The sequence below is a fragment of the Leuresthes tenuis genome, unplaced genomic scaffold (assembly GCF_036924035.1).
Source record: "Leuresthes tenuis unplaced genomic scaffold, fLeuTen1.0.hap1 SCAF_8, whole genome shotgun sequence".
In the NCBI taxonomy this organism is placed as follows: domain Eukaryota; kingdom Metazoa; phylum Chordata; class Actinopteri; order Atheriniformes; family Atherinopsidae; genus Leuresthes; species Leuresthes tenuis.
Genome location: NW_027325362.1, coordinates 15201693 through 15226080, shown reverse-complemented (window position 1 = coordinate 15226080; position 24388 = coordinate 15201693). Strand labels below are relative to the sequence as shown.

General features: G+C 39.8%; 2 protein-coding genes across 5 annotated transcripts in view; one reads left to right on the top strand and one right to left on the bottom strand.

The window, feature by feature from the left end:
* The window catches only part of hps1 (HPS1 biogenesis of lysosomal organelles complex 3 subunit 1), a 289252-nt gene that overhangs the window by 65365 nt on the left and 199499 nt on the right, over positions 1–24388 (bottom strand). The window lies entirely within an intron of this gene.
* The window catches only part of LOC140313071 (A-type potassium channel modulatory protein KCNIP2), a 93408-nt gene that overhangs the window by 66696 nt on the left and 2324 nt on the right, over positions 1–24388 (top strand). For 2 of the 4 annotated variants that reach the window (XM_072391022.1, XM_072391021.1), the window contains exons 2-7: positions 22501–22625; positions 22832–22901; positions 23243–23313; positions 23515–23622; positions 23852–23956; positions 24048–24110. In XM_072391022.1, coding sequence (XP_072247123.1) covers positions 22501–22625; positions 22832–22901; positions 23243–23313; positions 23515–23622; positions 23852–23956; positions 24048–24110 — 542 coding nt within the window. Of the gene's footprint in view, positions 1–17111; positions 17542–20598; positions 20702–22449; positions 22454–22500; positions 22626–22831; positions 22902–23242; positions 23314–23514; positions 23623–23851; positions 23957–24047; positions 24111–24388 lie in introns of those variants that run through there. The other 2 variants (XM_072391023.1, XM_072391020.1) reach the window with 2 other exon arrangements.

Genomic DNA, 24388 nt, shown 5'->3' with positions numbered 1-24388 from the left:
GGCGGAACAAAGTTTATACACCCCTGATTTGGAAGTTAATATAGTTAATTATATATATGAGTAAAGAAGAGTCTGCACAGCAGAGCACACCGATGTTCTCATCGCTCCTTTTAACTCAGCAGCTCAAGCCAGTTGTGCTTTTTTTGTTGTTGTAATTATTAGTACATAGTGTTGGTTTTGTTAGCCATGTGCTAATACATATTATTATCCTAGATCTGATGAAAAACAGAGGAGAAAGTAGGGTGGGAGAATAATAAAGGAGGATAGAGGACTCGTCCCCACATCCAATTTTCAATGGTGACAGGCAGAACGAGGTGAAAAAGCCTCCAGGAGGGGACAGACGCAGGAGGGTAATGAAGAATAGATGCCTCTTCCCTCTGTATGCAGGAGAATCTGACCTTAGTCACTCCTCAGTTTGTCCTTCCTTTGTAACTTTCTGCTCTTTTTGTCTTTTCTGACATCCAATTGTTTTCCCCTGTATGTGTCATGCTTCCAATGTGGCTCCCTCTTCATTTCTTCGATCTCTCAACTCAAATGACAAATCTTCAATAAGTAATTTGGCAGATAACTCATTTTAAGCCAACAGGTCAGGCTCAGATTTCTTATTCCCCTTGTCTCTGTTGTGTGGTTCAATATCACTCTGTTTACAGTTACTGTGTTTGCAGTCAGTGCTCTGCTCCAATACAGCCCATATACATTACTATAGATAAACTGCTGTGGCATAGTATTTGTATGCCATCACATCATGTAAGAGGAGCATGTTGTCACATAAAAGTAGGCTGCCAGTCATCTTGTCTGACTTGTGTGTGTGTATGTGTGTGTAAGTCAATGGATATTAGGTTTACCCAAATGGTCCACACTGATGCTTTTTCCTGGACAATATGAGACAGTAACGAGGCATATTTCTGTATCTCCCAGTTGTAAATATGCAACAAGAATGTCAAGAAAGAGAAACAGCAGCAAACATGAATGCAGACACAGTGCATTTGTCAACACTGTGCCTCTTTCCGATGGTCATTTCTCCAGAGAAAGAAAGAGAAAGTGAGATGAAGATGGAACACACTTTTTTCGATTTGTTATTTTTGCTGCAGAAGGCAGGTGATACTCTCACTGGGAGTCGTGCAGGGAGGGGCAGAACGTGAAATGGTGGGTAACAACTACCCGAGTCCCGCGTGACTGACAGATGGAAGCAGGATGTTTGAGACAGAAAATAGCCTTACAGCTTCGTATCTACATAAAGAAAAGGAATGTGCTATTTGTTGCTGTGACCAATTTTCTGGAACAATGGGGAAAAAAAATTATATTAAATAAATGTCATCTTTATATCCATTCATCAGGAGTTGACAGCACTGGTTTGGTGACAAAAAATTGTGGGCTTCTTTCCATCTTGCAGTTAGGGATATTTTTTTACCAAATATGACGGTACCTATACAGTAGCCTACTGTGAAAAAGTCTTAAGCCACCTCTCACTTCTTTATATATTACCAGGAAAAATGGGAAATAGGTGCAACCATTTATTCAGCGACGTGTGAACCCAAATCAAAATACAGTTGAAAAAGGCAAGAGCAAAGTTTTTACCACTCTAACTGGCATGAAATTTGATATTTGGTCTGACCAAATTCTTAGGCTTCACTGGATTTTTTTTCCCTATTTCTTGCAGATGCCATTCATCTGTTATAGGTGTATTTCAGGCCTGTCACTGCCTCTTTTTTCTCCACTTGTCCAGTTTTCACAGATTTTGTAAGAACACACTCCACACTATGCTGAGTTTTACAAAGTTTTTGGCTAATAAGCCATTTGGAAACACCTTGGTGCAAAACATTATTTTATGCCTGTCAAACTGTGTTATCTTTGCCATTTCTCACAGATGCAACTAAAGAAATTGAGCAAAAAAAAAAGTTTTGCGTATTTGTAACAGGCTGCCAGAAGTAAAGTACCTAAAAACACAATTCAAATTTGATTTATTGTCTGTTATGTGCATTTTCTATGCTTAAATGATTCAGATGTGTTAACTGGCTTAAAAAGAAAATTCTAACCCACTTTTGGTGGTATTGCTGAAGTTCACATTAAAAGATTACAAGAATGTCTGGGTCCTTGGATCAAAACACAAAGACATGAGAGTAGAGCTCAAGACTTTTGTGCAGTACTGCAATCTTATAGGAAAAACTACACAAACAGGTTATAGCAATGAACTGTCAAGTTTTCCCTCAACAAAAAGGTATAATTATTTCAGCAACATTCACATCAACCAACAAAGATACCTAAGTGGGGTATTCCTTAAAACTTTTCTGATCTACCTTTATAATTTGTTGAGAACCAGACAGAGTTATTGACAATGGATGCTAAATACAGAATTTATGCTATTTTATAGTAAATAGAAAGGGATCAGATCAGTATTAATCATGTTTAAATAAAATACAGCCCCACATCATGATAGGACCTCCACCTTGTTACCTTCTAACAAAGTGATGCATTACATCCCCATAAAGTTCCGTGTGTTGCGTATGATATCTGCTGAACCCAGCACTCCAAATTTCTCCAGTTTAGACTGAAACTTTTTTTTACCACAATCTGAACCAGATTTTTGCTGAGACCTACTTAAACATGTTTTGTTTTGGCACCAGATCCTGGAGGAATCTGAACAGTTTTATGACGGTGAAACTTCTTTACAAACAGTTGAAACACATTGATCACTGGCGAGTGCCTTGAAGCTTTTGGAATTATCTATTTATTTATCTGATGAAAGCACTTAGGATGCATTCAGATGACAGCTCGTCTTTCTTCTCCTGTAAAAAGAAACAATTGTTTTAATTTACAAAGGTGCAGCTCAGAGGCACCAGTGAGTCTGATGAAGACTCTGCTTATGTTGACTGATTTTTTTTTTCCCCATTTTATCAACTTTAGGAAAATTAATCGAAGAAGTGTCACTACACAGCAAACCTCAACAATCTTTCTGTGTGTATGTGCACGTGTGTGCACCCATTTGGCCCACTCCCTCTCGCAAGGTTTTTCTTTCTCCCTCCCCCTCATTTTCTATGCCATCTCCCACTCATCCTCTCCCCCTCATTTTATCTACCGGCACTCTCTCACTCAGTCTCTCTTCCCCCCTCACAACATTTGCTTCCTGACAACCACTGCCAAAGGAGTAGCAGGAGTAGCAGGCGCAGCACATCCCCAGATTCCCTCACTCGACGTGGGCCTGGAAGAAAAAACAGGAGAGAGAAGAAAGAAAAAGTTGGAACTTTAGTCCGGGGTTTGGGACAACTCGGATGTCTGTGTTGCAGCCTGTAGTTTTAGCAGTAATGACCACCAGTGGGGAATAAAAGAGGTTAACTGTGGCCACGGGGAGACAGAAGATTAACGTCCATTTAGCCAGTCCAAGCCATCAGTTGTTTAAATTTTTCCTATGAGCATAGATTATTGAATTTAGCATTTCTCACGAGATAGAAAACTTGGTTTTAAGTGGATAAAGTTGCGGAGGAAGGTAGAAGACAACTCAGCTGGGCAGAATTTGGACAAACTGCGCAGGTTGGGTGCAGTTGCTGGCTAGACTTGGGCCAGCCCGACCCGGCTTGGTGGCACGGTGCTGGGCGATGACATTCAGCGCTCCCCCAAGATGCTGAGTCTGGATGGCTTAGAGATGATTGCTGTGCTGGTGGTCATGGCTCTCTTCATCAAAGTCTTGGAGCAGTTTGGGATGTTTGAGCCCGTCGGTGGGGAAGGTAATGGACTTTTTCTGGTGTGGTAGTGGGAAAATTTTGAAAAAGTGAAAACTGATTTTAAATGTTACATGGAGTGAAAGAGTGGTTACTTTTATGTACCTTGTCATTTCCCTCTGGTCCTGAGCGAGCTGCAGTCCTGTATGAGGGGTTTCTGTTACCAGTGGGCCACACAACACACACTCCTCCCCTCTCCTTCCCAAACACACACACATGCAGAGTAACTTTAGCTGTGTGTGTGTGGCCTCTCTCTGCCCCTAGGGTGTGTGCTTTTACCTTTCAATCGATAATGCTACGGACAGAGTGGGTCTAAGTGCTTTGTCGAAGCACTAGTCTCACTGAGGGAGTGTCAGCCCAACTATTAGTACTTACATTAGCTTATAGCTTCAATATTGGAATGTATAAAAGGAGAAGAAATGACTTCGCTGTAGATCATAGGTCAACATGTTTTGTGGTCTAGTTGGCTTGATGTGTCTTTCTTGACCGACTTAATTAAGCTCACATGTCTTGCAGTGAATAACATGCATTATGTCAGCAACCATGTTAAAATGAAAAAAACCTTATGGAAGTCCTCAGTGATTGTTTGATTAACAATTTGCCACATTTTCTGAGTGATGCATTTACAGGACATCAAACAACAGTTGGTTGTTGTTGAAGGGTCAACTAAAAAGCCCCCTGTCCTGTTCTGGCTCACCACCAGGAGCTGTCCCCATGCAACTAGGCCTGTTTTATCAGAGTGAGCCATGCTTTGTCCTTCTGAAGTCCAGGTTCACACATCTGATCCCATGGTGACCAAAGGACAGAGAAGATTCCTATCTCAGTCTCCTATTCTCTCATCCAGTTCCATTCACACTCCAGGCAATGGTCAAACTTTAATGGGATCTTTCTTTTATTGAAAAGTATTAGTACTGACATCCTTCACCTGAATTCTGAATAATTTCATGAGAGACAGGCTTGAAGTTTACACATATAGATACAGAAAAGATTAAGAATTTGCACCAGTATACCATTATGGATGCTATACTACAAGAAACATTCTTCATTCCTGATGCACCTGCTGGACTACACCCAGCAGTCAAGGTGTGCCAACAGCTCTGTCATCTCAAAAAACAGAAAAGTTTCTCTTGGTAATCAACCATCTATGCCACTGCAGTCTATGCAGACACAAACAAACACAGGCATACATACACACTAAAGCCTCCATTTATATTTCCATTTTACTCTCTCAGTCTTCAGTATATTTCGACCATGGTTTATGAAAATTGCAGCTTATATGAGAGTACGGGTGTGTGCCAACTCCCCTGTGAGTACTTAAGCTAATGAATTTTTTTAACGGAGGATGTTAGTCCAGATGGTGGAATGACTGTTGTACTCAGACTATCTGCAGTATCACTAAAGGGCTTTAAGCCGCTCCTTATGCAAGTATGTGATATACACACCCAACTCCCTGAGTAAGCAGATGTTCATGTAAAAAAACAACTGAATTAATATTTTGCATGTTCATTATGTGACTGTGTTGTTGATCTGTTATGTCAGTGTGTTTCTCAGTTTGTGAGACTGATTAATCTTCATTCATGCTCAGTAGTAAGTAGTAATATGCCTCCCCCTATATCCCTGCCTTATTTCTCTACCCAAGTTGTGTTTGGTGTTTGGAGGTAAAAAAAAAATAGCAGAAAAATGACATCTTAATTTAGATGTATCTTTTTTTCCTTACAAAACTGAGCCTCTACCAATGTTGGGTCAAGTTCAGAAAAGGAGGTAAATAAATTAATAATTAATTGTGTTTGAAATGTCCTCTCTTCTCTTCACTCTTGCACACCTTGTTTTGCAAGTCATCGTCTGGTGAGACGGAACGAGACAAGTGAAATAATATAAGACACATGTGACTCATTACTTTAATGAGCTGCTGCTGATCCTACACTAATTAAACACACACATACACCCACCGAATGCTGCCTATTTCCTTGGAGAAAGACAGAGGAAACTGGACCTGTCTGCTTGAGCATGTGTGAGGTGCACTTTGGTCAGGAAGTTTATGTGGTACTGATAGATTTAAAGCTAATGGCTAATGACTGGGTGTGTTCTTTTGAAGTTTACGAGGTGGATATTGAATGGGATGTTCTCGACTATGCTGGATGGCAGCATGCCTGATAGAAGAGTTCCAACAACACAGCAGTTTCCTCCAGCCTCCTCCTTTTCCATATCTTAATGGACTTTGTTGACCTCAACTTACTCTAGAAACAAAAGCAATCACTGTCGGGGTGTCTGATTGTTCAGGGTATATTAGTTTATCTTATCACTGCAGTAAATGCCATTAGGTTTTACTTCTTGCCCTCTCCCACTGGGTTTGAGTGACTAATAATCTAAAGTCTACTATTTGTGCTGAAATGCTTTCTAGTTCCTGGTCACTTCGTATAAATGAGAGGTGTGGCACCTTGACACATGCACAACAGCCTCTTCAGTATCTAATTTTAGAGAAAGAATTACCTGATGTAGGGCTTGATGAGGTGGTCGATGCTAGGGAAGTGTTAAAGCACTGCCTCATCACTTTTGCAAGGTGTTTGACACTCTCATATCTCAAATCAAATCGTATTTACATTGATTTAGCGGCGGGACGTGAGCCATATGATAAACCGACCTGCAGAACACTAACTTTTACTTTTCACCAAGGTCTTTTATGCATCTATTTTTTTCTCCAACAAATTTTGTTTTTATAAAAGTCAATGGTTAAGTAAGGGGTGGATAGATTGAGTTATATGTACTGTGGCAAATTCTTAAGCCACCCTTAATTTCCTTTTATACAATCATCTAGAAATAAGTGCAGCTATTCATTGAAACAATGAAACAATGCATAACTGCATAGTTGAACAATTCTAACTAGCTTGGAAATCAATATTTGGTATGACCAGCTCTATTCTTTTACACCGCCTGAACCTCTTGGACCTCTTTTAATGTATATGATACAATTTAGAATTGGTTCTGTGCCAAGTGTTTTAAGTAGACACACGGCTGGTACATCTCTTTTGTGTTTGAATGATAGGTCAGTGTTGTGTCACTTAGAAAAAATAAAATAAAAAATCCTCTATAAAAAGGTCAGGTACAAAGACCAGACTGAAAATGTGTGGAAAAAGTAGCCAATGTTCAAAGAAAAACTTTGAAAGAACTCCAGGAAGCCTGGAACACTCTTACTCAAGACCACTTAAAATAATCCCTACAAAGTCTGGCTCCTTAAACACAAAACATAAAGAAATGGAAGGTGTCACAAGACTTTTGCCCAGTTCTATAGTTTAGTACCCTCACATGCTGTGGGAAGTAACTGAACAAATGAAACTACAAATTCAACTGGCAAGAAATTAATTCCTCTTCAGGGAGCAACTGTTAAACAGGTTTGTGCAGTTTCTCTGTGTCACTTCTGCAGAGCTGAAGGAGGTGACCAGGGAAAAGGAGATCTGAGAAGCTTTCCTTCAGCTGATGCCTGTTTAACGTGAACCCACATATAATAGTTTTGCGGGGACTTGATCTATTACCAAATTTGCAGTACCGGGTTAAATCAAGAGTAAATATTCTGGAATGAATGTTATCTAGTCGTAAATCACAGAGAAGCAGTCATATGTGTTTGTGTGTGTGAGGGGGTGGTGGGTGGGAGTATGATGAGAGTGTAAGCAGTAAGAATAATAAGAGCAGGTAAACTGCTTAGTGGTCGGCAGACTCATTTGTGTCCAAGCACACACAGGCACGTCAATCTTCCCTCATTGCCTGTTTGCCCTTCAGCAAATAGGCAAGCTAATAGAGAATGCAGTTTTAGGTGAGCTTGCGGGGAATTTAGGGTGAGGTACGTTGCTTGACATGCTCTTTGGGGTTCTAAGGGCCCTACAATACAACCAGGCTCTCAACAGTAAATAATTACTTTTTGTCACCTGAAAGTCACGAGTTTTACAAGAATTAGTTGTTTGATGAGTTTTGATTCGGCTGTGTTGAGGAAAGCCAAATAAGGGCAGGTGAACAGCTTATAGCGTCTTTTAGTGGTTTGGACAACAAGTGTTCTGAAGGTGGCAAACTTTATAAAGACTAATAAAACTGCAGTGATTGTGGAGGAGACTGTCCTTGTTGTCCTTGTCTGGGGCTCTTTCTATCTCTGCCCCACTGACGGCTAGCCAGCTAGAAGATGAGAGCCTGGGACACAGGAGGATCAGACAGGGGATATTTAATACGCAACTCTCTCTTTTCCCCTCCATCCCTCTCTCCCTGCTTCTCTCTGCTTTTCTCAATTTCTCTTTCTCCCCCATTCACTGTCGCCGTCTGCCTTTTTTCTCCTGGCACCGCTTCTCTGGATTTGATTATAGTAGTCATATGTGTGTGCATCTGTGTCGATGTGTGTTTGAATGAGACTGTATTGGTGTGGCAGGTGCTCTGTGGATAAAGAACAGAAGCTGTTGACGTTCCCTTGCTCTCCTTCTGACACACGTCTGCAGAAAGATGATAACATTGAGAACAAACTAATGAATTCATGTACACACACACACACACTCAAACACAACCCTTGAAAATATCCCTCACTAATGTAGTAGAATTCAAAGGATTTGCATCAACTAAGATTAGCTTCTTGTCTGTAGACCTTTTACTGCATTCAGCTTAATCTATAAAAGTAAGAAGCGCTTGTAGTTTTCAGAAACAAGAGCCACCAGTCATATTTTGGGATTTATTCTCCTGAAACTTTAGTTGGTTTGAGGGGTAACATTTCCAATAAAATAAAAAGATAAAATATTAGGTATGATCATTTTAAATCCAGCAATGAAGGATGAGTACTTTCTGACAATTTTGTTGCTAAACTGGTTGGAGCTCACACAATTAAATGTCTGTCAAACTTGTTAATATCTGATTAATGTAAAAGTTAACGGTCAACCACCATCACAAAGGAGGTCCCCGCTCCCCCGCGTTAATCAAAATGCTGTGAACTAGTAGGATGGAAAGAGGGAGACGGATGAGATCTCGTAAACAAGCTGAGGTTGTTAGCATTTTGTTGCAGAAAATGAAAATAAGGTTGTATGTAGACTGTGTCAGAACAGGCTTGAATATAACCCACTCTACAGGTGCAGCTCACTGCCAGGTTAAGCACATGCACACTGATGTTAACCTGCATGGAAAAAAGGCTGCTGGTGCTGGCCAACCCACAAAAGAATCCTCCAATTGAGAAACCACTAGACTTTCAGGTGAAATAAGCTTGATTAACGCACAGTGGATTACCGGATAGTGGGATATAAAGTGTTACAATGCAGTGCTCCTACAGAAAATTAAGCATGATGTTGTGTTCCTGTCACATTTCTTCGTCAGAACCAGACCGACCTGCTTGGGGTAATGAGTCCATCTTCTGCAAAAGGGCTGGAGATACAGATCATTCAGAGGAAATGAAAAATCAATTTGACAATATTCTGATATCCACCATATCAAATCTGCTTATTCACTTAAGGGTGACATATTAAGCCTTTTCACAAGCTGAGAACATTTCCTGAGGTCCTCTTGAACTGCCTGTGACATGTTTTGGTGTAAATACCACAACAGGTCATTCCAACAAGTCCATTTTCCACTTTTTTTACATTGACGGCCCTCTTTTCAACAGGATCAGCCTTTTTTAAGATGTCAGAGCCTATTGTAACTATAGTAACCTATTGCACACGGTATACCCAGCTCAGACCCACCAAACGGATAGAGAAATTCTTGACTGGCAGGTTCATTCCCAAATATTTATATTTTACTCTCCCACAGTTTGACAGTTGGTGCTGATCCATCATTCAGGCACAGTTTCATCGCAAGTCATGCGCTGAACAGGCTTGTTAACACATGGCTTATTAACCTCTAATGACCAGTCAAGCGGTTTATACTCATGTCAAAAGTCACACAGTAATTCTTTCTTAATTCAATCCATAAACTGCTCCACTAATCCATATTGCATTTGAGTTTTTAGAAAGGGTCATCATGATGAAGAGTCAGGTAAAGCATTTGTTAAAACCTTTTTAAAACTTGTCTCAGAAAAAGTACAAACAAACATATATTCCTCTGCTTTACTTCACTGTGTCAAAGAGTGAAAGGGAGTGAATAAGAGAGGCCTGTGGAGATCTGTATCTAAATATCCGCCTCTGAACTTAAAAGTTGGCAGCTGAGTCTTCAGTTCATAGGCCTTCATTTTTTTTCACCTTCCAAATGAATCTCCTGGAACACACTGTGAAATCAGAACAAATCTTTGAAAACAACCGTGTCACAGATATGTTTACAATAGATTTATCACATATAAAAATGTGCCAAAATACCTGACCTTCAAAAAAGTAGGTATTACTCACGGGGCAAAGATTTAAATGCAGTTCATAAATACACATAGGTCGGCCATAACATGAACCTACTGACAAGTCAAGTGAGTAACATTTATTCCTGAAGCAATGTGAAGGGAAAGTGTGGCCTCTGGGATTCATGTTAGCGATGTTGACACATAGCAAGCATTTCAACAAGCAAGCATTGACCTGGCCTCCAAACTCCCCTAATCCCAGTTTGATCAAGTGCCTGCTCCATGCTCTGGAAAAAGCTCCATCAATAAAGGCCCAATTTCAAAATGCACTGACCCGAAAGGTTCCACTGCCAACATCCTGGTTCCAGAAATCAAACAACCCCAGAGATCTGCTGTCCGTGCCCTGACGAGACAGAGCTCTTATGATAGCACAAGGTATTTTAAAGTGTCTTGTATTCTCCCTTTTGCCTTTGGACTAGTGAGTTATTATCCCTGTTTAACCTATATTTTGCATACATTCTTACAGTATTAATGAGGTCAAATGAGCCCTACAGCAGGATGAACCAGAATTAATCCTTTATGTTGAACAGACAGTGGATATTATTCATCTTTTTTACAGCCTCTAAAGAAAGCTAGGAGTTGATGTCTTCTGGCGTCGATTCAACTGCTTATTGTATCCTTATTCCTGGCAGCATCCTATTTAAACTTTTGAGGTAACTTCCCCATAGGCTGCTGCAAGCTGGTTTGGTTTCTCAACGTTTTACCATCTCTTGTTCCAACATAGTAAAGATGTGTTGTGTGACTGGAAATATAGTTTGTTTGCTCTGTAATATAGTTACTGTGACAGCAATTAAGATTTCTGTTTGGAATCAAACCTTTCAACAGCTTGATTTATCCCCACAGAGGAATGAGACACCAACCCGCTTAGTTGCTAAAGTTTTATTTATTAACTTTTTTCAAGTACTTTTTTAGTATTGATCCATTCAGGATGTTTTCCTGATTTGGCGCCTGGTGGGAAACACCAGAGTGGAGTGTTCATGATTTGATGGAAATAGGTTTAGAGGATTGTTGTGAGAGATGCAAATCCAATTTAAATAGACTGCTTTCCTCCTCTCAGAAAATTCAGGATGCAATGGGAAAAGCATGAAAGCAGTTGGATGTTTTCATGCTATTTGGTCTGCTAAGCTTTTTGATCTCTGACAATGTCATAATAGCAAACATGAGTGTTACTATGGGTTTTCTGCTTTGTAATTGTGCTTGTCATGGTTCTGGATATTACTAATGGCTTATGATCTTTCATCACCCTCCCACAGTTAGCCTGGTCTCTGGTGCTGAATATAAATGAAGGACAATAGCAAAGACAAAGAGAGCATAGGTAGAGTTGGCAGCGGTTGTGAATGGAGTTACAGTTTAGATGCCTTACGTTGCACTGCCCTCTACAGGTTTGAAAGTTAATTGCTGCAAAATGAAGGGTCACAGATTGTCAGCTTTGGGTCTTACAGTCTGTTAATATGTAAGTTCTTTTCAGCTTATTTTATGTGGCTGCATGTGATTTTCATTATCAACTGAGTTTGAGTAATTTCTTGATAAATTTATTGTTGATTAATCCATTTTACTTTCATTTTCAATATCAGAAAATAGTTCAAAGATCCCCACTTCAGTTTCTTGCAGTTCAACTGCAACACCAGAAGATATAAAACATCACAGATTACTTTAAATAAATAACATTCAAGAAAGTGGAAAATGGAAGATTTGGAAGTTTTATCCTAAAGTCATCAGAATCAAACCTGTTTTGGACTAATGATATATTAACTTTCCAAGGGTAACATTTAACATTTGAAAAGATATTCTGTATATTGCCGTTTCTGTATTCAGAATGAATTTATTGAGTCTTGAGTCCTCCAAACAGAAAGCCCCTTTGATTCTTCCATCTGCTCAGTTGCAGGTCTCTGTAGTTCACGCTGTTCAGATTCAGCCATGTTGCAGTCAGTCTGTTTTTTGTCCCACATCGCAGTATTAAAAATATCCTCAAAAGTTAATGATCTATGCAAATGGATCCCTCATTTCACTTATCTAATTTAAAACACACCAGCCAATTTTGAACACCATTTGTCAATGACCTCCTCTGTGCCTCCTTCCCTGCATGCATTCACATACACATGCGCAGACACACTCGCACTCCCCCTTTCTCTCTGTTAGACATTTTAATCAGTTTAGAGAGAAATAATTGCCCAGGTAGATGTCTAAATATGGAGGCATTTCAATTATGTGGTGTGTCTGGCTTCAGGCAAACTATGCCTCACAGAGACTAATCAACTTAGACTGATTAACCTAACATTTTATTACAGCTTGTGTGTGAGTGTGTGTGCGCACATGTGTGAGAGTGTCAACATCTTCCGTAGATTAGAATTTGGGCAAGTAAATGTTCAACATATTAATATTAGAACATCTCTCGGATTTCTTAAGCCATTGGTTTCTGATGCACACAGTTTTGCTAAAATAGGTTCAAATTTATTTCATTCTGAAGGAACATCTGAGGTTCTTTTCTGGATGCACTTTTGTAAGATCACTACTGGCCTGCTAATTATATCACACAGACTCTTGGTTTCTAAGCAAATGGAGCAACACTTTCACTCATCTGGCAACAGATTGCACAGAGCTCATGTTGGATTAGCACCGAAGTGACAGCTGTCATGTGGAGATCTCGATGGGGATTTTGTTGTTTACCCAAATTCCATAACCAGAAGAACTTCCGAGAGTCATTGATTTGGAGGTGTGACATCATCTATTGGTTTGCACAAGACATCTGTTTGGTTGAAGCTCAGAGACACAGTTTATGCTTAAGACCATCAGATCCAAATCAAGAATAAGGAAAGGAGGGTGTTATCTTCCATTACTTTAGGAGCGAATCTCCCAAGATCAAAGATGGAAGAAGCCTCTGGAACTGAAAAGTGAAATCAACGTGTATAGTTTCATTGGCTGACTCTGGTGGCTATTAGATCACGTTTTTCACCCAAAAATCTCTGGCTTCTGTCCAGGTATGATCTAATATTGTCTACTTAATCTTGTACAAGTACAGTAAGTCCTGCCCAATTTATTCTTGTAAAAACCAGTCTCTGGTCAGATTTCTTAGGCAGGGCGGTCTGTGTGTGCATTGCGGAGTTGTATGGGGTTGATTGTTTTCCTTCTCGGTGCTCTTATATTTTGCTGCCGTGGTTTATGGCTAATTCAGCTCGGTGTGTATGTGTCTTGTTGCTCTGCCATTCTTTACCGTCATTTCCAAAGGAAATTATACTGCATTTTTCAAAAACTTATTTCACATGCGTTGCTACATATTTCCTTCTCACAATTGACTACATTAGATACATTTTCATAACTCCTGTGCACCATTAACATGTTTCTGTTGTGACTATTTATATTTTACTTTTCATGATTATAACTGCATATAGCATGTAGGAACTGAGAGGTCCCATCGTTTTCTTTTATATTCCAACAATCTACATGTCTTTGTGAAAAATCTGACGAGATGAGTTCAAGAGTACATAAGAAGCGTCAGAAAAGCAAACTGTCAATCCCAGCCAGATGTCAATTGCCGACTGCACGGCAGACATCAAAACCTTCTTAACGTCTGAACATCTTTCAAACGCAGCAAAAAATAAGAAAAATGTCCACAAGCACAGTTACCATGAGCCCAAATTTAGCTAATGAGACATACACACATGGAAGAAGAAGGTCGCTCTTTGAATGGATGCACTCTGAGTCAATGACTTTCTCAGAGCCAGCGCTTAGTGGCCATTTGTAGCATCTATTGATTACTGGCATCCTCATGCTGTTGCAGTTTGGCTTTAGCAGGCTTTAGTAGAATTTAGGCAAAATCTGCGCTGTTTTTTTGCCATGATAACGGTAAGAGTTAAAGGAATTTCTTCTGAGGGGAACTACAGGTATGTAGCATTGCTTATGATAATTTAAGATCATTTAAGGGAAGCTATGCTGCTTCTCATTCTCAACGTATAGTTTTTGTTCACAATATTTAAAAATGGACCGAAGTGTAAATAAATTGATAAATGTTTTGTGGACATATTCCAAAGCTGTGACTTCTTTAAATAAAAATGCTAGTTTAGCTGACAGTAAACATCATAACTCACTTATCATTATGTTTTGGATGACCACCGATGCTGAAGTCAAATTAAACAGGAAACACTGAAGCTACTTATTTAGCAGTTTTAATTTAGTTCACAGTGGTTTTACACTGAGCTGTGCTTAGAAACATCTGCAATATATACTGATCTTACATCTTTGTCTTGGTATATAATAGAAACTGTATCCAAATGCCTTATGTAAGAGGTAGTGAGAGATAGTCTTAATCTCACACACTTTCATCTTTGATTTGACTTTCTGACAGCAGTCTGTATTTGAGAATTTACTGGCCTGAATATGTCACTGTCACTTAAGAATTCATATTGTGTCTTTACTTTTTTGTGTCCTTAAAAAAAAAATCAGAATTGTTTGGTAATATTATATATTGGAATACAAGCTGTAAGGTGGTATTTTTCTCAGTTATATTTAATTTTGTCTCAGTTTACATGCACAAATGATTGTATTGGCAGCATTAACAGAGTGATTAATGCTTGTAAGTTTAGGAGCTTATTAGTCCCAGTTTCTTGCACTGAATGTCTGAAAGTCTGAGTGTATTAATTACATCATTAATCACACAACAGACAGATTCAGTCAAGGTTTTATAGATAGATAGATAGATAGATAGCTGCTGATGCATTTCGGACTGGTGGTGCTACAAAAAAGCAGCGTCACAAATTGACAGTTATGTGTTGTATAAACTAAAGCCTGCAATACATGCTGAGAAGCAGAAGCACAATACCGACATAAAATTTCATGATACAAATCTGTGTGCACTCGTGATTTTTTTAAGACTTGATTAAACGTGACCCACCGACACAGGTTTTGAATTTAGTAAATGTATAAGCTCCAAATGAATTATTCTTACCCAAAAAGTTCAGTTGGAAATACAAGAACAGAACAACTGCTGATAATAAACTGTTTTAGAGCCATAACTCACATGCAAACATTTTAACAATGAGCTGCGTTACAACTTACTCCTAATGTGTTCTTAGCTTAGCTAAAACAACTCAAACTTCAAATTAGGTGACGGTACATATATATATGTATTAGAAATTAGAATCAAGGCCCTATATTTTAGGCAGGAAAATATACCATCCACTTTGTTCTTGAAAAGTTGAGGAGAAATGTGATCACCAGGTGTTCTTAATGGATAGAAAAATCCCAATAGCCAACCTAAAACATTAGCTTTAGTTAGGATTTCAAACACTACAAACATTTCAGATACTACAAAATGGCGTCACTATATACTGGACAATATAATGAGGAAGTAGACAATTCAAACACAGCTTAGGTGTTGACCACCCTTTTACCCTAATCACTATTTCCTGGTTCCTCTCTGTGTGACTTTGGGCCAACCTGGTGCTATTTTCTTTGATTTGGTGCTATTTTCTTTGATTTGATGGACATGTTCTGACGAGTATAAGTCAGAGTCATAGACTGTAGAAATACAAATATATATATATAATCATACCCTCTCAGAGATAAAGCTGATGCAGAGGTTCCTTACTGTGCCTTCAACAGACTCCCAAATATGAACCTTGCTAAAAATCATATGTCAAGTTTTTCCCGTAGGTTTTTATGGAGTCATTATCACACGTGGCTCCAAAAAGACAAAGGGGGCAGCTGCCAAATACTTGAGGAAACTGAACTGAAAACAACGTTACAAGTATCACAATTTATCTTTTCATCTGGAGGACGTCTTGCAGCTCTGATACCAGAGTAACTGGAATCATATGACTAGCAGTAGAGAACAATACAGTAGATGTTGGTGACTGAAAAAAATCATTCATTTTAATACCACATCAGATCTGATTGTAATACTCCATTCATCCATTCTCTATAAACACTTAAGTCAATTCGTGGTCGCAAGGGTGCTGGAACCCATCCCAGCTGCTATTAAGAGAGAGGCAGGTTACACCCTTGACTGGTCACCAGTCCATCACAGGGCTCACCGTAAGACTGTCAGGCTGAATTCAGTAGAAGTCCAACATATCAGTCTAGGTTATACCTATTTCTGTTTAGACTGACCTTAATCAAATCTTACTTCAAGTTTATGTTTCAGAGGCTCCTATGGTTATATTTTACAGTGATGCATAGTTTGTTGAAGAATTAAAAAGACTCCCAACATTGGTCATGAATTCTCTTTGGTGTGCTCAATCCAAATCCAAACGAATCTACATCCTCACTAAAAGGCATTGTTGTGATTCAATTCCTTTAAATGATATGATTATTTTCCTTTGTGTTGATATCAGTGTGCCACGTATGACAGCAATATAGGCTATCGCATCCCAAGTGAAATGCTCAGTGCTGTGCCAGATTCCATATGCAGGACATGCTATAGCCAGATTTCACCTCCAGGCTGTGTGTTTGTGTGTCCACATGTGTCAACTTTACACAGGGGAGATTGCCACATCTGTGAGTGTGTTCACAGCAGCTACTGGGTCAGATGCATCACACCCCTGTCGTCAGTTTTTCTTTTCTCCTCTGTCAGACTCTCTCTTTATCTTCTTCTCCTGAATTTGCCCTCCATTATCGCTGCCAGCTTTTTGATTTGTAGTTTGTTTTTGGGTATTGTCCTTGCCATTCTCCTGGTTACCTTTTTTTTCCAGCTTTGGCTGTTTCATCTTGCTTCTAGTGTCTCTCCTACCTCATTTCTCAAGTCTTCTGCTCATTTGTCTTTTGTATGACTCCCCCTTTCTGTTTCCCTCATTAAACTACTCTCCTTGCACTCTTCCATCCTTTCCCCTTCTTAAATTTCTCATCCCTTTCCTCTTTCTTCCCTTCACTCAGTCCCATCACTGACCCAATTAAGCATGGGAGGGACACAGCAGTCGAGTGACGGAGGTAAGGCGAGAAAGAGAGGGAGGACAGGCGGAGTGTGGAGAGAGTTTGAGAGTCAGTCGCTGGAGAACCTAAGAGAGTCAGAAAACAATTGCCACCAACCTGCCAGGACACACAGTGAATCGTCTGAACTTCACCTGGAACTTACAACCTATGACAGAGTCGGTGGAGGCAGGGTTGGTGTAGCCTGCTACCACGCACTCACTGCTCTGGGAGACGAAACAGGCAGAATAACAATCTACCTTCAGTGGAAAAAGCGGGTGGGGAGCTGTGCAGAGTTAGGATGGCCGAACACCGGCATATAGAGGGAGACTGAGAGGAGGGACTGAGGAGACGAAGACAGTGCGTTCCTGCCTGGAAACTGAGGGAGGGGGGCGTGGGAACGTGGTCGCCCCAAGGCAGGAGAAAGATTTCTGTTGACAGGAACAGAGGGAGAGGAAGGAGGAAGGGATGCATCTGTTCTTCCGAGACAAGTGGGAGGTGGAGGGGCTGCAGACTGTGGGGATCCTCCTGGTGGTCTGCAGCTCCCTCAAACTGATGCACTTTCTGGGGCTTATCGACCTCTCTGTGGCAGGTAAGAGAAACATTAAGAAAGCAAGAGAGAGGCACATGCAGTGTGTACATGCAGCTGAAAATGGGGGTGTGTACATAAGCATTTGTGTGGGTTTCTGTGTTTTATCAGACTTAAACACGCTGGCCCAATTTCCTCACTAAATAGCTGTCATGTTTGTCACGCCCTGAGTTCTGTGTTGCTTGTGCATCTGTGAGTATTTTTTCAGAGGATGAAAGAACCGCGTAGTGTTCTTAGGTCTCTCTAGCTCATATGAAAAACAGAAATCGTACTGGGAAAAAGACATTCCTCATGCAATACTTTATACATATAAACATGTAAGTTCATACTTAGTATATTATTTTATCAGGACTTTTATCAGGATTCTGTACTTGAGTAGTCATTTTTACTCAGATGAAGAATGCAAAAATATTTTCATTCTTCTTCAGTGAGTTTGCTCATCATTAAGAGCTTTTCCTTTGCATTTCTGGAGAGAGCTTTCCAAAGTATGGAACTGCAATCCTGGAGGCGTCATCAGGACTATCCAAGCTCATGCTCAGAGAGGCAGCTTTTATTCATTTTGGCAGTTTTGCTTTTAAAGACCAGTGCAACTCGTTCTCACTTCCAACTCATCATAATGATATTTGGTCACACTTGCCATCCTATTTTAATGTTACCCTGTTTTTATCATTTGTCAACATGCAAAGTTGTCATCTACAGTTGCAGGATGCTGTGTGAGGACTTGTTGCAACAGACAAAGCCCACATGGAGCTTGCAGGTGTGATGGATGAGTAAAACGCAAGTTCCATGACAGCTAATTCTTTGAGGGTCGCTTTTGGTCACTCTTTGATTTAGGTCCTAAAACTACTTTGGTAGTAGCTGTATTGATTTGAATCTTTGGACATTGGTAATCACATGTCCTTTTGCAACAAGTCATGTCACCAGCAGAGAACACATCTCATCTATTTCAAGTACTTCAATTTAATACTATCAACATACCTTGCATGTTGAAAATGATGATTAAGGGGTATCATATACAGTAAAAGGGCTCCTGACCAAGTCTCCACATGTAATATAAGTTGGTAGCAATAATGTGTTGAACCAGTGCTATAGTTAAGCTGTAAGAAATGGGTCTTAAGCACTGGGCGACCAGGACACCAGACACAGAAAACGTGGATACGGACATAGAAAGATCTCTTAGGTTTATGATACACTTCATTTCTGTAAAAAAAATTCTTGGATATTGCCATAAAAAAGTGTCCCAGTGATAAGTTCCTGAGGAGCTGCAATGGTCTGTCAAAACTACCCAGGGAGAAACTACTGAGCTGTAATTGCAAAATATACTTTAGCACTGAAAGTTAATAATGTCACGATCCTTCACCACAGCTGAAAAGCATGGGGGAAAAGAAACACAAAGATTTGTGCCTCCTTGGTCCAGAATGACAATACTTATCACTTTGCTTCAAAGAGGAATAATTTTCTAGAAAATACTGTTTCAAACGCAAATGAGTAGGTATGTAGGTAGAATACAGAGATGGAGGTGAGAACGTAACAGAGGAAAAGACCAAAACAAAAACAAGCATCTGATTATTGTTTCTACAGGAGATTCAACTTTTATGATCTTAATGGTTATTTCAAGGTCAGAGCTCTATGCTAAGAGGCTAAAAATGATTTTAAAAAATCTAACTTTCCAGTTGTTCATTTGTATTTTCATTTGTCTCCATTAAAACCTTCATAGCATTCAAAAACAACTTAATAATTAAAAATGTGTTGGCTGTGATTTCTTAGCATTTGTTGAACTAATTTACAGATTGAGAACTATTTTGGAATCGTAGATTAAGTTGTAATAACTTGATAGACTACTTGTGTGTCAATATTTGTTTTCTATGTCATAGTTCTTGTACATTTGTATAAAACATTTTCTGAACTTTTAAAATGTGGTATAATCCTATTTTGTCATTTAAACTAGCAATATGAAGAGGATACAAAGTTGTCAATAAATCAGCCTCATCTCAAAGTCCATTTAGTAGTTGTTCCCAAGATGTGAGAGGTGGCAGGGGGTCAGAAAATGTATTCAAGGTGCATACTCTCTTTAAAGGAATGTGATATTGATCCCTGCATTGTGGTCAGTAGTTTAGTTCATGCGGGAAAAGATGAATTACTTACCTGCTAACAAACCCTGGGGCATAGGCCTGGGCCTTAGGCAGCTGGATGGATGAATCTGCAATGCGCTGGACAATGAGGTCTGCCTGCTCTGGTTGGGAATAATACCAGAGCCACAGGTCAGGAGGGCCAGAGTCCCTGAGGCTTCGCAGAGCAGAGAGACAACAGGATGACATATCACAGAGGCTAGGTTGTCAGTGGAGGTGCTGTGGTTCTGTTGATTTTCACCCAATAATGGCCTTCATCCCTCAGACTGCTGGGGTCCTCCTAAAAGGGGTGAAAGTATTGTTGCCATGGAAACTAAGAGACAGAAGAGCGTGGGTTTATGTATAAAATTTTGTCTGTGTCTACTGACTTCATCATCATTGCCAGAAACATGATGAAGTTTGGTTGCTTTGGGATGAGCTTGTACCGGTTCACCTGGTAAATTCTACTCTGTTATCACGAAGTTTGATCTGGTTGTTGATTTAAACAGCTCGTGTTCTTCGTTTATCTTTTTTCTGTTACTGCTGTTATCTGAGCGGTGTACTGACAGTAATGTGGCATTGTCATATGACTGTCATTTGATTTTAGAAATTGTGTTTCAAGAGGTCAAGCTGCAGAGTGATACTTTTTTTTTTTTTTTCAAATACGTCAACGAGTGCTCAACGGAACTAGCAAAACAAGCTGTTAGATGCATACACCAAACAATTCTCTGCATTAGGTGGACAGTTTGAAATACACCTTTGAAGCGCTCGTGGTCTCCCTTCGCTTAGCCAGGCCAGCAGCACAGCAGTTTATTGTTGCATTTATCTGTTGCATGTAGTGTGCTTTTGGTTTTACTGGCATGTATCTGTGAATTAAACCACAGACTTGCGTGCATGTATATGCGTGTGTATATCTAACCCATGTGCTATGGTTGGCGATTGCAGGTAATCCCTCCACCAGCCAAAGTAAAAAAACCATAAAGCAGCGATTCCTCAAGCTGCTGCCGTGCTGCAAGCCCACGACTGCCCCCTCAATCTCTCAAAGCAAGTGCTCCTTCACTCTCTATACATCTCTGCTTTCTTCCTCCAACCTCTTTAGTGGATTGAGAAGATTCAAAGAGGCATTTGTAGGGATGTGGCTGCTTCAATATTCAGTGTTAACCAAAAAAATAAATAAAAGATATCCACAATCAGCCACACGGACTCTACAAGCTCTAAACTCTTTGTGATTTGTAGATTGTGGCATTTAATTTTCGAATGCGTGTGTACTTTTAAGGAGCTAGAGGGTGAAGTCAAGTGTAACTGGTGCTAGAGGTGTGCAAACTCTACGCACAGTTGGTATGAGAGTAGGACAAAGAACATCTGTCAGTGTTTCTTTTCACAACTTTTAAAATGTGTCTTCTAATGATAACTCTCACTTCCTCAGCATAGGCCTCTACTACGTTTCTCTTGGGTGCTTGAGCATGACATGAGACATTCAGTCATTTTGCAAATGTTTAACTGCTTTATGCCATGCTCTGTGATAAGAAGTGCTGATAAGCAGATCTGTGGAAGATACTTGTTGTAATGACATCACAATTATTTGTGTGTTTTTGTTTTTATAATGAAATGCTTTAAAGATGAATACTTCTGTAAATAATGGGCACCACTGGGCTGTATGGAATGTCGTGCTTGAAAGTTTGTAAACCCTTGAAAATTTCTTGCAGGAGTGGGATCTGAAAGGTTAAGAATTTTTGTTATCATGGACTGACTTTTTCTGCAAGTTCAGTTCGTGGTCAGATGTCCTCACATTCTTTTAAATATGCCCTTGTTTATCCACCATTGCTTCCTTTCACTTGTTCATACAAACCAAGTAAATCTTTTTTTTTTTTTTCACAGCAGATGATTTTTAATTGTCATGGCAAGAAAAGCGTGGGTATAATTATCGGTATGACTGATGGCTGAGCCCCAGAAAACCTTAACAATGAACCAGCGTGCACAATAGTAGGGGCTTCCCTGAAGTATAATGCTGCCATCATTATTACACCCATGAATTCTCTTCTAATGCATGTCAAAATGTGTACTGTAAAGAGAAGGTGTGTGGAGGTAGCACCGTTATCCGTGTGTGCTCTCAAAAAATGTGCCTGCATTGTGGAATCAGAGGAGTGCCTCCAACACTGGTGTCTAGAACTCTATATTCCACCGTGCTGGCTCTCCTTCACAGGATTCAGCTACTTACCTTCATGGCAGGACCAGAGGGGCATCAACTTTTTGATACCTCCATTGGAGGTCCAATGAAGGCGCAGTAGGCAGTGTGTAAAAAGGGCAAACCATTTAAAGTACTACGAATGATTTTCCTTCTCCAAATAGAACGCATCTCTTTTAAGCTTAAAAAGAACTTCCTTTTTTGGTCTCATCTGTCCACAAAAAAAGGATTTCACAGTCATCCCACACGCCTTTACCCTTCGAGGGGCTTTGCTTATTAAATTCCTTCCTTTTGTCTATCTGTCAATTAGTGAAGTCCAAATTCCTTGGAAATGAAATGTTATTGATTAACTGCTGATCCCAGAGCCATTGAAAATTGGATTGTTTTCTCAGCAGTTACATGAGCAGGTATAACTTATTCAAATGGGTTCTCTTTGTCTAGTTTTTGGTCTTGTTAAAATCTGAGTATGTTCTCAAAAAAGAAAAAAAATGTCAAAGGGTTCACAAACTTTTAAGCACCACTATATGATGTGCAAGACAGATTTTATTATTTTGATATTAGTTTGATAACTTATCTTGGCGAGGTCGTAGCTGCAGTAATCTGGGGGCTAGGAAGGTGTCACGGTGGTAATTGCTAACGTATCCTTTTCTGTCCCTTTACAGACAGCGTGGAAGATGATTTTGAGTTATCTACCGTATGCCATCGCCCTGAAAGCATGGACAAGCTGCAGGAGCAGACTAAGTTCACCAAGAAGGAGCTGCAAGTCCTCTACAGGGGCTTCAAAAATGTAGGTCTGGCTAAGGAGAAGCGTGATGATACAGGTGAAACAGACTGCAAATGAAAAATCAACCACAGAAATCTGGTTACAGTATATCTTCATGAGATTTCTAAGCATATCAGTTTGGTTGAGGTGAAGTATTTGTGTTGTCCTTTCTGTATTCTCTGCAAGATGGGAATGAATGACTCTCTCATTTCACTTCGTTTTTGTCCCAGGAGTGTCCAAGTGGAGCGGTAAATGAGGAGAACTTTAAGAACATTTACTCCCAGTTCTTTCCTCAGGGAGGTGAGCTCTCCCAATTCTTTAGATGTACATCTGTGTCAATACTTACATTTACACCATTCCTTCCATTTGTATTTTATGAATAAATGAGTTTTTATTAACACAATGGATGAATATACTGTTAGTAACTCATTATAATTACTTTGTTGAACGTGCACTGCAGAGAAGCAAAGCAATTTTTCATTTTTTGATATTTAGGTTGATGAAAAGTTAACCACTTGCCTCCAGTTGTATTTGAAATTATTTTTATAACTAGTCTATATTTAGATCACCGCTAATTCTAGCTGCTCAAAGATTTCATGTTTCAAGGGCACGTGGGTTACTGGAAGTCTCTACCTTTACAGATTCAAGTATGTATGCGCATTTCCTGTTTGAAGCCTTCGATACAAACAAGAACGGCTCAGTTAGTTTCGAGGTGAGCTCTATTCTTACATCAGCGTTTTGTAAAGGGATAAAAACAGATATGTTCCTCTGAATTTTGCTACATCAGCTATATCCACACAAATAAAGTTTTAATTCTCTATACCTGCCCGCAAAGAAAAAGGTGATAAACATTTGACCCCATTTACTGGGTCAGGACCTGAGCAATTCTTGAACAGTTCCGCTATTGTCTTAGGACTTTGTATTTGGCTTGTCCATCATCCTGAGAGGGACCGTTAATGACCGGCTAAACTGGGCGTTCAACCTCTATGACCTGAACAAGGATGGCTGCATCACCAAAGAGGTAACAAATACATCCACATGTAACAGTGACATAAGTTGATCTGTATTACAAGCCCTGAGGTCTTCCTGACAGGGCTGTATCTTTTTATGGCAAGTCCTCATGTGAACGTTTTAGCAACCTGCTGCTTATGAATTGATTCGTCAACCCATCCACTTTCATTTTGATATTGATATCTCAGATCTAGTGTGCCAAGGGTACTACTTTCTCTCTTTTTCCCAACAATTTGCAGGAGATGCTGGACATCATGAAGTCCATCTATGACATGATGGGGAAGTACACGTACCCCACCATGCACGACGAAGCCCCAAGAGAACACGTGGAGAGTTTCTTCCAGGTCAAACAGTTTCTCGTTTCCTTCTGCTTTGTGCTTTAAATCAGAAAAACTGTTCATTGGCAAGTAAAAGCTGTCTGCTGTCTCCTTTCAGAAAATGGACCAGAATCAAGATGGCGTGGTCACCATAGATGAGTTCATCGAATCGTGTAAAAAGGTAGGGCAGAAAAGCTTTATGGGTTTCAAGTCCTTTAGTAATAGTTCAGCATATTTGTGGAATACGCTTATTTACTTTCTTTCCACATCAAGCAGGCGGCGAGAACTGTCAGGAGACAATTAGCGTAGTGTAGCATAGACTGAATGTAGCAAGACTGAATGTCAGGGGAAACACCTAGTCTGCTTCTCTCATAGAGAGATTATTACTGACTTTTGTATCGGTTTCTTTATACATAAACAGACACACTGTGTTAATTAGTGAGTTTTATAGGAAGTAAT